This window comes from Oncorhynchus kisutch, linkage group LG1 (assembly GCF_002021735.2).
Source record: "Oncorhynchus kisutch isolate 150728-3 linkage group LG1, Okis_V2, whole genome shotgun sequence".
Lineage (NCBI taxonomy): Eukaryota > Metazoa > Chordata > Actinopteri > Salmoniformes > Salmonidae > Oncorhynchus > Oncorhynchus kisutch.
The window spans coordinates 42,464,785-42,478,783 of record NC_034174.2 but is presented as its reverse complement, the minus strand read 5'-3'; the positions used below and the strand labels follow the sequence as shown (position 1 = coordinate 42,478,783).

General features: G+C 42.2%; 1 protein-coding gene across 6 annotated transcripts in view; it reads left to right on the top strand.

The window, feature by feature from the left end:
* LOC109893430 (SLIT-ROBO Rho GTPase-activating protein 3-like) overlaps window positions 1–13,999 on the top strand; it is a 67,097-nt gene that overhangs the window by 40,220 nt on the left and 12,878 nt on the right. For 2 of the 6 annotated variants that reach the window (XM_031825002.1, XM_031825008.1), the window contains exons 10-12: window positions 1,789–1,873; window positions 11,426–11,453; window positions 12,572–12,674. In XM_031825002.1, the coding sequence (XP_031680862.1) occupies window positions 1,789–1,873; window positions 11,426–11,453; window positions 12,572–12,674 (216 nt within the window). Of the gene's footprint in view, window positions 1–1,788; window positions 1,874–11,425; window positions 11,454–12,571; window positions 13,633–13,999 lie in introns of all 6 variants that reach the window. The other 4 variants (XM_031825012.1, XM_020486655.2, XR_004210016.1 and 1 more) reach the window with 3 other exon arrangements.

Sequence of the window (13,999 nt, the reverse complement as noted above, 5' to 3'; positions counted from 1 at the left end):
AACTTTGAATGTCCCACGGAGCACCATTAAATCAATTATTAAAACATGTAAAGAATATGGCACCACCACAAACCTGCCAAGAGTGGGCCGCCCACCAGAACTCACGGACCAGGCAAGGAGGGAATTAATCAGAGAGGCAACAAAGAGACCAAAGATAACCCTGAAGGAGCTACAAAGCTCCACAGCGGAGATTGGAGTATCTGTCCATAGGACCACTTTAAGCCGTACACTCCACAGAGCTGGGCTTTACGGAAGAGTGGCCAGAAAAAAGCAAGCCAACACTTTTGGTGTTCGCCAAAAGGCATGTGGGAGACTCCCCAAACATATGGAAGAAAGTACTCTGGTAAGATAAGACTAAAATTTAGCTTTTTGGCCATCAAGGAAAACCCTATGTCTGGCGCAAACCCAACACCTTGCATCACCCCGAGAACACCATCCCATGCTGTGGGGATGTTTTTCATCGGCAGGTACTGGGAAACTGGTCAGAATTGAAGCAATGATGGATGGCGCTAAATACAGGGAAATTCTTGAGGAAAACCTGTTTCAGTCTTCCAGATATTTGAGACTAGGAAGGAGGTACACCTTCCAGCAGGACAATGACCCTAAGCATACTGATAAAGCAACACTCGGGTGGTTCAAGGGGAAACGTTTAAATGTCTTGGAATGGCCTAGTCAAAGCCCAGACCTCAATCCAATTCAGAATCTGTGGTATGACTTAGATTGCTGTACACCAGCGGAACTCATCCAACTTGAAGGAGCTGGAGCAGTTTTGCCTTGAAGAATGGGAAAAAAATCCCAGTGGCTGGATGTGCCAAGCTTATAGAGACACCCCAAGAGACTTCAATTTGTAATTGTGTCGATGTAGGTATGTGTGTGGGTAGAGTCCAGTGTGTGTGCATAGAGCAAGTGCAGGAGGTTTAGTCCAAAAAGGGTAAATGGCCAGTAGCAGCAGGTAGCCATTTTGATTAGCTATTTAGAAGTCTTGTTTAGCAGTCTTATGGCTTGGTGGTAGAAACTGTTCAGGGTCCTGTTGGTTCCAGACTCGGTGCATCGGTACCTTGCTGTGCAGTAGCAAAGTGAACAGTCTATGGCTTTGAAGGCAGAATTCTTAGAAAAAAATGTACGTCTTCCTCTGACACCGCCTAGTATAGAGGTCCTGGATGGCAGGGAGCTCAGCCCAGCTCGGCCCCAGAACATTGTCATCATGGGTTCAATTCCCACAGGGATGTAAAGTCACTTTACAAAAAGTATAACAATGTCATACATTATTATTATTGTATTAACACAACTTACAGTGCATTAGAAATGCTTTTTTCATCTTTATTAATGAATTACATACTGATATTAGAGTACTTATGCTACTCAAGTTTAGTGGCTTTTTCCAGTGTTCCTCATTATGCAGCATTATGCCCTGTGGAATTCAGACAGGCAACCATCTGGTTGTGAATTCATTTGACTGGTATTATCATCAGGCTTTGCTGATACAAGTCATGCAAATTAATTATGAAATTAACCTTTGCTGTAATGCAGTACTGACTGTAGCCTACAGTTGCAAGTGTGGCTCTGTGTGGCTCTGTTTGTAAGAGTGTGGCATTAGCTAGGATTGCCGAGGTCGCGGGTTCAATTCCTGCAAGGATTACATATTAAACATTAATTCACTTACTGTACTACTTACTATAAATTGCTTTGGATAAAAGTGTCCCCTAAATGTCATATTACACATTGTAAAAGTATTTTTTCTCTCTCTCTCTTTGCATTCTCTGTCTCTTTTTATCTCTGCCTGTATAGAAATTTAAAGAGTACCTGAATGGCAGCAACCTCATAGTTAAACTACAGGCCAAACATGATCTACTGAAGCAGACGCTAGGAGAAGGTGAGAACAACTCTCATGTTACAATGTTGTTGTGCCACTTCTGGATCACAATGCCATTCATTGGGCCTTCACCGCCCCTTTAAAGCACCAGCAGCAGCTTGCCAGTCTTCTTATGGTGCAAACATTGTTGTTTTCTTAAATAAACTTAACTGCAATCAGCTACCAGTAAGAAAAGCATATTGTATACACTCCCCTAAGTATTTATTTGGACAGTGAATTAAAACTTTACATTTTGGTCTATACTCCAGCATTTTGGATTTGAGATCAAATGTTTAATATGAGGCAACAGTACAGAATGTCACCTTTGAGGGTATTTTCATATCTGTTTTACTATTTAGAAATGAAAGCATTTGATGCATCTTGTTCCCCCATTTGAAGGTGTCATAAGTATTTGGACAAGTTCAATTGTATGATAATGAATTGAATGGTTAATAATTATGAGTGACATGCTAACTTTTCACCATTACCAATAACATGAGAGGTTTTCATTCATCAATATAAACGATTCAGTCATGATTATCCATAATCATGGTAGTATCCACAGTAATGTAGAAGTGCTCAGAAACATATATTCCTATTTACAATAAAAGTCACTCCAAAATGCACAATATGTTATTTACCATTTATTTCTATTGGTCACAACATAATCTGAAACACAACCCCAACAAACTGCAAATGCCCCCAAAAAGTGTGTAGAGTCACAAGCTTGATGTAGTCATTGCATGCTAGAAATATTGGACCAAATACTAAACTTTTGACTACTTTAATAAACATATATGTGAATTTGTCCCAATACTTTTGACACCTTTTCAGTTGGGGGACAAGATACATAAAGTGCTTTCATTTCTAAACGGCGAAACAGATGTGTATGAAAATACCCTCAAATAAAAGGTGAAATTCTGTACTGTCGCTTCATATGAAACATTTGATCTCAAATCCAAAATGCTGTGGTATAGAGACAAAATAAACATTTTAGCCTATCTAACAAATAGGATTTGGCACATTTTTTAATATATTGTTGAACATAATATACTCTATGGGCATATCACAGTTCCAGAGTGGGATTTCTGCTATTTCTTGGAAGTCCAACAAATATTGCTATCTAGTTGTAAATCACAGATGGCCTTGTATATTGTTGGCTTCCTCCAGCAATTCAGTATGTACTGTTTCAGTTTCAATGACTAAATATTTTGGGGGGGGGAATTGACGAATGTAGCTAACAAAGGCTGGGAATGCCAATACCATCAGACGAGCAAGGGGAATGATCACAAGTCAGTCATAACATGGCTAATATGCTAGCTTATCTATTTATGTAGGTATTTATTTGGCAAGCTAAAAGCAGAGAGCCCCCCCCCCCCCCCCCATATAATTTTTCTCTGGCTACAGCTAGAGATGCATGTAGGGCCGGCACCAGAACGAATCAATTGGACGGGCATTTAATTTCTATAGTCGGGTCCGTTTTCTTCACCGGACCCCCTGCGTGCACGCGCTTTCTCAAGTTTGTTTCATAATAAACAACCATTAAGACCCTAGGCAGCTTGTGACTTTCAAGTTTGGAGAGGCTTACAATGTATCCGACCATTTCTATCGATCTGCGTGCCAGTTATAATTATTGTCATATGTGCATTTTTGTGGAACAGTTTTATTCCAATAATAACGTTTTCGTTTCTCAAAATGATTTTCACGTGGTTAATCATAAAAATCGGAATTAAAATGATACAAATCTAAAAGTTAAAACGCAACTAATGCAAGAGCACCAGCCTTGGCCGTATGGACACATTAATACACCGTGTTCCATTGGACGCAAAAGAATTGCGCTTGGAACTCAGAGAGAGCCTATAGGCCAGTGGTCCCCAACCGGTCGATCGCGATTGATTGCATTCCTAGTCGGTCACCAAGAGTTTCTGTATTTAAAAAAAAATAAAAAATAACATAAAGCCTCGCATTCCTGTTTTTTTTTGTATTTGTTTCATTGTGTTTCCGGTAGATGTACTTGATTCTGCAGCCCTAGCGCCAGGTAAGGCAAAACGTTCCCATTTTGAACCATTTCATGTGTCTGAAGTTAGAACTCCACCTTCCCGACAAGCCCAGAGAGCAAATCAAGTGCACATATAGTCCTACCGCTGTCCAATCGGATAGCTCAGATCACCGTGTCTGCACAGTTTCCTCGAGCCATAGACTGGAAAAAGAAGCCTTGAACGCACAGCAAAGTTGATACTGAGATTTCAAAACTAGAGAGAGACAATTGAGTGAGACTCTCTCCATGACTAGAGAGAGACTCAATGAATATAGCAAAGAGCTGCTGTTTTTATGTGCAAGTTTCTGTTTGTTGTTATTCCGTACTGTTAACACTTTTTAATAAGCCATACTTCCACATGTTACAACCAGCACTGCAGCTGCTATGAATGAGTATAGCAAAGTGTTCCAATAATTTTGCTTTATTATTAGCATCTTGTGTCTTTTTAATATTCAGGAATATTTCATAGGAGTAACAGCATGGTTTGCTGCATTAGTCAGAAATAATGCAGTGCGACTTGAGTTTCAGCTGGAAGACTGTGTCCCCTTTTCTCAGTGGAGGGAAGGAGGGCGGGGGACGGTGAGTCTGGTAAGAGGAGGGAAGGAGGGTGGGGGACAGTGAGTCGGGTGAGAGGGACGGTGAGTCGGGTGAGAGGAGGGAAGGAGGGCGGGGGACGGTGAGTCTGATAAGAGGAGGGAAGGAGGGCGGGGGACAGTGGGTCAGGTGAGAGGAGAGAAGGAGGGGGGGGGGAACAATTAACCGGGAAAAACAATTAAGTATAATTTCAAAATGGTCTGCGAAGTACAACATTTGTATGGCAATTCAAGCATAGCCAATATGCAGTGATAATGTATTGGGCCTATAGCCTACTGTACAAACCTCATTGCTACACAACTGTTTTTAATTGGTCAATGTTGCATAGGCTTATGTGTTTTAAGTCATGTTTAAAAAAAAATCTGAGCGTTAGATCTCGGCTTGCATTTTGACTCAAAGTGATCTTTACTTACTCAGAAAAGGTTGACGACCACTGCTATAGACCAATGCAGTAGTAGGCCTACAACTTCCATTGCCAACTAATTAAAATACATAGACCTAAAGCCGAGCAAATAAAAACAGTAGAAAATATCCTGATTAAATTCATGTTCTTTCAATCACATGAATATATATGCTCCACCTGTCTGCATCCCTTTATATCTGTCTTGACTTGAGCTATCGCTAGTGAAGTGCAACGTTGTATCAACTCAGCAGGTTGGTGTGTTCAGGCATGAACACTCCTAAATCATGGTTCTAAAATAATCCAAAACCTGTTTCTCACAAGTGTAACAGGTCGTGAACAATGCAAACAACACTTTCACTCAGAGTGAGAACGGTAATGACTGTAATACATACATTTTTTTATATTTAACCTTTATTTAACTTGGTAAGTCAGTTAAGAACAAATTCTTATTTACAATGACGGCCTACCAAAAGGCCTCCTGCGGGGGACTGGGGTGAAAAAAATAAATAGAATATAAATATAGGACAAAACACTCACAACACTACATAAAGAGAGACCTAAGATGACAACATAGCAAGGCGACAACACAACTTGGTAGCAACACAACATCATAGCAGCACAAAACATGGTACAAACATTATTGGGCACAGACAACAGCACAAAGGGCAAGAAGGTAGAGACAACAATACATCACACAAAGCAGCCACAACTGTCAGTAAGAGTGTCCATGAGTCCATGAGTCTTTGAATGAAGAGATTGAGATAAAACTGTCCAGTTTGAGTGTTTGTTGCAGTCACTAGCTGCAGCGAACTGAAAAGAGGAGCGACCCAGGGATGTGTGTGCTTTGGGGACTTTTAACAGAATGTGACTGGCAGAACGAGTGTTGTATGTAGAGGATGAGGGCTGCAGTAGATATCTCAGATAGGGGGGAGTGAGGCCTAAGAGGGTTTTATAAATAAGCATCAACCAGTGGGTCTTGCGATGGGTATACAGAGATGACCAGTTTACAGAGGAGTATAGAGTGCAGTAATGTGTCCTTTTAGGAGCATTAGTGGCACATCTGATGGCCGAATGGTAAAGAACATCTAGCCGCTCGAGAGCACCCTTACCTGCCGATCTATAAATTATGTCTCCGTAATCTAGCGTGGGTAGGATGGTCATCTGAATCAGGGTTAGTTTGGCAGCTGGGGTGAAAGAGGAGCGATTATGATACAGGAAACACAGTCTAGATTTAACTTCAGCCTGCAGCTTTGATATGTGCTGAGAGAAGGACAGTGTACCGTCTAGCCATACACCCAAGTTCTTGTAATGAGGTGACTACCTCAAGCTCTAAACCCTCATAGGTAGCAATCACACCTGTGGGGAGAGGGGCATTCTTCTTACCAAACCACATGACCTTTGTTTTGGAGGTGTTCAGAACAAGGTTAAGGGTAGAGAAAGCTTGTTGGACATTAAGAAAGCTTTGTTGTAGAGCATTTAACCTCTAGGGTATGTGGGACGCTAGCGTCCCACCTAGCCAACATCCAGTGAGATTGCAGAGCGCCAAATTCAAATAGAGAAATACTCATTATAATTCAGAAAAGATACAACTATTTTACATTGGTTTAAAGATGAACTTCTTGTGAATCCAACCACGGTGTCAGAATTAAAAAATGCTTTATGGCGAAAGCATACCTTACAATTATTTGAGAACGTTGCCCAGTAGACAAATCATTACAAACAGTAACCAGCCAAGTAGAAGAGTTACACAAGTCAGAAATAGAGATAAAATGAATCACTTAACTTTGATGATCTTCATATGTTTTCACTCAGAAGACATTCATTTATTCAATGTTCAATGTTCCTTTTGTTCGATAGTCTCTTTATATCCGAAAACCTCCATTTTGTTCGCATGTTTTCTTCAGTAATACACAGGCTCAAACGCAGTCACAACTGGCAGACAAAAAAATCCAAATTGTATCCGTAAAGTTCATAGAAACATGTGAAACAATGTTTATATTCAATCCTCAGTTTGTTTTTAGCCTAAATAATCAATAATATTTCAACCGGACAATAACGTCGTCAATATAAAAGGTAAACAAGAAAGGCACTCTCTCTGGTCGCACGCATGGAAAAAGCTCTGTGACACGGCAGGGTCCACTCATTCAGACTGCTCTTACTCCCTAATTTTTCAGAATACAAGCCTGAAACAATTTATAAACACTGTTGACATCTAGTGGAAGGCATAGGAACTGCAATTTGAGTCCAAAGTCAATAGATACAGTAATGGCATTGAATAGAAAACGACAAAAAAATATATCCTACTTCCTGAATGGATTTTTCTCATCTTTTCGCCAGCCAAATCAGTTATTTTATACTCACAGGCATTATTTTAACAATTTGGGAAACTTTAGAGTGTTTTCTATCCAAATTTCCTAATTATATGCATATCCTATCTTCTGGGCCTGAGTAGAAGGCAGTTTAATTTGGGCATGCTTTTCATCCAAAATTCCAAATGCTGCCCCCTACCCTACAGAAGTGAACACAATATCTGGGGAAGGGCCAGCTTGAGTATAAGACTATCATCTGCATATAAATGGATGAGTGAGCTACCTACTGCCTGAGCTATGTTAATGTAAATTGAGAAGAGGGATCGAGCCTTGGAGTACTCCCTTGGTGAAAGGAGGTGGCTGAGACGGCAGATTTTCTGACGTTAATTAGCAAACCAGGCCAAAGTCCCCTCAGAGACACCAATACTCCTTAGCCGGCCCACAAGAATGGAATGGTCTACCGTATCATAAGCTTTGGCCAAGTCAATAAAAATAGCAGCACAATATTGCTTAGAATCAAGAGCAATGGTGACATCATTGAGGACCTTTAAGTTTGCAAAGCGCTACTGGCACCCAGCCATCCCCTGACACGATGTGATCTTTCTCGCTAATTTTACAAAATAAAGCCTGAAACTATGTCCAAAGACTGTTCACACCATGTGTAAGCCATAGGAAAAGGAATCTGGTTGATACCCCTTTAAATGGAGGGAAGGCTTGCAATGGAACATGGAGCTTTCAAAATAGAAGCCACTTCCTGGTTGGATTTTCCTCATGTTTTCACCTGCAATATCAGTTCTGTTATACTCACAGACAATATTTTGACAGTTTTGGAAACTTTAGAGTGTTTTCTATTCTAATCTGACAATTATATGCATATTATAGATTCTGGGCCTGAGAAATTGGCAGTTTCATTTGGGTACGTTTTTCATCCAAACATCAAAATACTGCCCTCTACACTCAACAGGTTAACAGGGCAAAATATAAATAGGCCTATAACAGTTAGGATCAGCTTGATCTCCCCTTTTAAATAAAGGATGAACTGTGGCTGCCTTCCAAGCAATTGGAACATCCCCAGAAAGGAGAGAGAGGCTTGGTGATGATAGGGGAAGCAACCTTAAAGAAGAAAGGGTCTAAACCATCTGACCCAGATTATTTTTTTGGGTCAAGTTTAAGGTGCTCCTTTAGCACCTCGGACTCAGTGACTGTCTGCAGGGAGAAACTTGGTAGCGGGGCAGGGGAAAAAGAGCGAGAAGCTTCAGGGATAGTCTCATTAGAAGGGGTGGGAGATGAGGAATTATTGGACGGGCAAGGAGGCATGGCTGAGTCAAATAGGAATCCTGACTTAATGAAGTGGTGATTAGAGCTCAGCCACGTGCCAGTAACAACCACATCATCAACATTAAGGGACATGCGCAGCTGTGAGGAGGAGGGTTTATTCTCCAGGTCTTTAACCATGTTCCAGAACTTCTTGGGGTTAGACCCACAGAGAGAGAACTGCTTCTTAAAGTAACTAACTTTGGCCTTCCTGACAGCCTGAGTGCACTTATTTCTCATTTGCCTGAACGAGAGCCAGTCAGCCTGAGTATATGTGTGCTGAGCCTTTTGCCAAATGCAATTCTTGAGGTAGAGTAACTCTGCAAGATCACGGTTGAACCAGGGGCTGAACCTGTTTTTAATTCTATATAATGATAAGATGCTCATGTCTCCCCCCTAACAATGCGAGTCACTGTCCCAAAGGTGGGAATGCAGGCGACAAACTTAGGTCTGCATATTATGCCCATAAAATTCAGGACAGATTTTCGCGAGAGTGAGTCCTCTCGCTTAGCCTCTTCCTCTCTGCTGAAACTAGTGAGTGAAACAGCACCCCCCTGTCTCACTATATGTATCCCATGCTGTCTGGCCAGAAAAGTATGACATGTCATGCTCCCTTTTGTCCAGACAGCATCAGATACACGGTCTACACATATGGCGACAGAGGGACGCTGTTTCGCTCGATCGGATTCTTGATCTGAGATTGAGGTGTCTTTTATGACGGCGCGCATCTTGGTCAAATAAATTAGCAATATTTCTATATTTTATTTGGACGGGAACGGAGGTACGGTAGGGCGGGCCAGGTCCCCTAGGGCTCTCACTTAACGCCGGCCATGGATGCAGGTGTCATTTGGTTAGTTAGCAAGAAATGTGAGTCACTTTGCTTGCTAGCTATGCTGAACTTGAACTGTTAACCGCAGTTAGCATATCTCCTTAGTTTTCAATCAAATGTTTTTGTCATCGATCAAATGGGCGGGCAGGGAGGAAAGTTCCCATCCAGTTGTCAAAGCGTGTGTTGGGACAAGCATGCATTGGCAGGCAAGCTGCAGAAGGGCGAGCAGGCTGCTATTCCCCATTGTTTATCAGTGCAATTTTGACGGCCAACTACAAGCTGAAAAAGTTTGACATGGTTTATCTACTGTTCCCCTGAATTTAGCTCATCTCGATCTGGCTAGCATTAGTTGTTGATCTTGTTGTTTTTGATGTGCATATATGATAGCCTACCTTTTCATGGTTGTTTGATCAATAGGACTGTAACGTTCCCAAATGTAAGAGGACTCCTGTGGTATTTACATATTTGCAGAAATCCATTCAGGTGTATTTTGTGGCTTTTGGAGAATGCTTTCTATTGATCTAAAGTCCCACTGTTGCTACTGCCTGTAAACACAGTCCAGTTCAAAATGAATGATGGCAGGCCCATGCGGCAAATCGCTTATTTGCATATATGCCTACTGTAGCTCTGATTGGCTATGGCGCACCGGCTTTTATTTACTGCAGTGTCTCTATTAATTGTCCAAACGCATGGCCGCTTTCACACTGTTTATTGCTATAGAACTTTCACAAATGCCTTACTCTTATTTAATTCCCAAACATTCTATGAATATATGAAAACGTGAAAATGACCATATGTAAGTACTCGCTTTATAAGATTTAATGTCGCTAAAACGCTGTCATTTCCACTTTATAGGAGGCTTGGGTGAAGTCAAAATGTCACAAATGTTCCAACTTCAATGAATTATTTCTCAATTATGCTTTAAGATACACATATCAAATATATGTCAACAATCCTTTCTCAGAAAGACCTTTCTATGAATTCAATTTCGTTAAAACATAATTTAAAAAAAATCCTGTTTCGTGAGGAATTACCCATGTCTTATGCTTTTTAAAATACAATTATACAAGAAGCTCATATGATACCCCATAAGCAGCCAAACCGCTGGCTCCAGTATTTCCAGGATTTAGTTGTTTTTGGTCAAATAGACAGACAGAAGACCGACAGCGTGCTTGTTGCTGGAAGCTGCTTTATTACACATGAGCCCTGAAATCAACAATACGAGTCCCCGATCACAGAGTGTTATCATGCTATGGGATATCATGTCATCTTGTATTCTTGTTACTTAACCTTGTTGCAAACCCCCCTGTTTCCTGGGATAACTAGATGAACAAAACCGGACCGTAAGTGATTCGGTAATTCAGCAAAAAAAAAATGATTTACGGAAATCTGTTCCCAAGTATTCCTATAAATAAATAAAAAGGAGATGTGATCATGTCAATGTAATCAATGTATGAATTTGTTCATTTGAAATACAATCTATTTTTGGGCTTAGTTGTGGTCAATTTGCGGTGTACAAATTATTAGTTATTTTCCAGTCCCCCGACCATTTGCTACGACAAAAAATCGCCCCCTGGCTAAATCTAGTTGCTTACCCCTGACATCATGTTATATTACTACTGCACAGTCACTTCAATATTGTACGCACAACCCCCCCCCCCCCCCCCCCCCCCCCGCCTTCCTCACACTTCCCCCCTCCCCGTTGCCCCTGGATACGCTAGCTTCCATTGACATTCTGCTCTGAGCTGGCAGGGTCCGCCCCCTCCGTCTCTCTCTCTATGGTTTCTAGGGCGACCACTGAATGGCCGCTGCCTGACTGGCTGTATGTGAGTCAGAGAGGCGGTCATGGCGCCCGCACTGTTGAGCCCGTCTGAATAGGTGCCCGTTTTCTCATCCCTCTGCCCAATCTGCCAGCTCTATAGACAACCAGGCCTGGCTCCAAATGCACTGTACCTTGCCATTAATACATTGTTTTTTCTTTCTCTCAGAGACACATGCACGCAAGTGCGTGCAGACACACACTCATTTGCTCTCTCTCTCTTGCTCCCTCTCTTCTGCTCTCCCTTTATCCATTCCTTTCTTTTAGGAGAAAGGGCTGAATATGGAACAACAAGGTAAGAAAAGAGGTTCAAAAGAGGAGGAAGAAAAGCGTGTCAAACACTTCCTGTGTACCTGGAAGTGGCAGAGATGACGTCATGTTAAAATGAAAAGCAGTTTGGTCCCGAGGCTCTCTGATAAGTCAGGGGTGTGATTCCAAATAGGGAGAGGGGATGTTTGTCTGGTGATTTAATTAATCAACTTCTGCGCAAACTCGAGTGTACAATGAAGCAGTCATGGGTAGATGAGCTGGCTGTAAGACCATCTGTCACCCATCAGTCACTACGGTGGTCATACGGAGCCTTGTTAAACACTACAATATAGCACAGGCATCTGGTAAACAGAGCACTGCTGTATATTAAGCACAGACATGACTTAGTCTTACATCAGTGAGTTGAGATGTTTTGTACTGGTTTTGTACTGGTTTGTACTGCAACAAGAGGAGAAAGAATAGGACATGCAAAGCTATCCAGAGCTATGTATGTATGCATGTATGTATGCATACATACATACACTGAGTGTACAAAACATTAGGAAAATCTGCTCTTTCCATTACATTGACAGACCAGGTGAAAGCTATGATCTCTTATTGATTCCAACTGTTAAATCCACTTCAATCAGTGTAGATGAAGGGAAGGAGACAGGTTAAAGAGACAATTGAGACATGGATTATGTACTGTATATGTACCATTCAGAGGGTGAAAGGGCAAGACAAAATATTTAAGTGTCTTTGAACAGGGTATAGTAGTAGGTGCCAGGCACACCGGTTTGAGTGTGTGAAGAACTGCAACGTTGCTGGATTTTTCACACTCAACAGTTTTCCATGTGGATCAAGAATGGGAAGCATTGGATTCAACATGGGCCAGTATCCCTGTGGAATACTTTCGACACATTGTAGAGTCCTTTCCCCGACGATTTGAGGCTGTTCTGAGGGCAAAGGGGGGTCCATCTCGATATTAGGAAAATTTTCCTAATGTTTTGTACACTCAGTGCATATAGTGGCTCTATATATGGCACATTGTCCCACTGAATATACAGTGTAAAATACATGTTTCAGTCCTTATTGTTTTATCGCAGTTTATGTGTATCTGCCCCCCCCCCCCCCCCCCCTCTCCTTAACCTCCTTCACCATCAGGCCCCCCACTCTTCCCCCTAAACCCGGGAGAATGCGGAAGCCTAGACCTCGCTCCATTTTTAATCATAAACTCTTTAATGGCAATATGGAGGCCTTCATCAAGGTACTGACTGCCACTTATTTGGCCCCCATGTGGTCTCTCTGTGTGTATACTGTCTTGACTAACAGTTCTGGGGGTTCTACCTCCCTGTCCTGTCTTTGACTGCTTTTCTGTCTCACTTCAGCTCAGCTCACTGACTTGCCCTTCCTTCATAGCCCTGTGCTGGGCACAACCGCTGTCTAAATAAATTGACTCAATGCCGAGACCCCTCAGACTGGACAGTCCATTGGCTTGACAGTTGGGAAAGGTAGTGTTTGTCTCTCTGGTCTGGAGAAGAGTACTCAATTCTACAAATCATTGCTTTTGAGGTTGTTTAAGTACAGAACGTAGACAGACTCTGGTCATATAAGGTTTGGTTTTGACGTTCTTGCTCATGTTTTAGCACTTGAACCCTGGCCTCTAGATGTTAAACACATTTTGGCGACGGGCCATTTGGCCCAGCACTAAGCATGTCAGGCTATGAAAATAAACACACAAGGTCATATATCCTCTGTGTAAGCCAGGATCCAACACTAGCACACTGACAGAAAGAGTGTGTACGCCACATCAGTGGAGGCCCGTGGGGCTGTTAGTGTCAGACTGTCATGGTTCTATGGCCTTGCCTCCTAGCGTCTCCTCATAATCAATCGAATTGCCCCAGTCAACCTTGTTGTAAAAACTGAGCCACAGTCCCAGCCTCCTACAACCCCCCTATTCTCCAATATAGCCACCCACCCTCATCCCACATGGCCTCCCCAAGCTTGGGTCTCCCCCGTCCTCTACCTCGCCCCATCTCCACAGCACTCTGGCTTTTCTCTCAGGCTTGAACTCTGACCTCTCTCTGGATGCACTTTTCCCCTGTGCTTCTCTAACCCTGTTGTGGTTCTTCTTGCCTCTCTTCCTCTCTGTTCTGTTCATCCTGCTGCTGCCACTGTTTTCTGCCTGCTCCAGGGGAAGACGGAATGCCCGCGCCCGCAGCCAGGTATTCTGACGTTCATGAGTAGCCTGGTCCCAGATCTGTTTGTGCTGTCTGCCAATGCCGATATGAGTTGGCAAGACGGCATCAACAGATCTAAGAATCAGGCTAGGGGTAAATGGGTTTGGGTTTAATGTGTAAACTAACTAACCAACATTTCTCTGCCTGCCTGGTAACTCTGTCCTTGAATGATGTTCAGTCACTTGTGAAAGTCTACACACACAACTTGTACAGTCTTCACATTTTTCTGCCTTAAAATTAAATCTAAAAAGGAGAGGTTTGTTTGAGAGGAAATGTTCTAGAATTTTCTTTCACTTAGAAAATGTGGAGTAGGTTGTGTAGAGCTGTAGAAAAGAACATCTAATTTAATTCC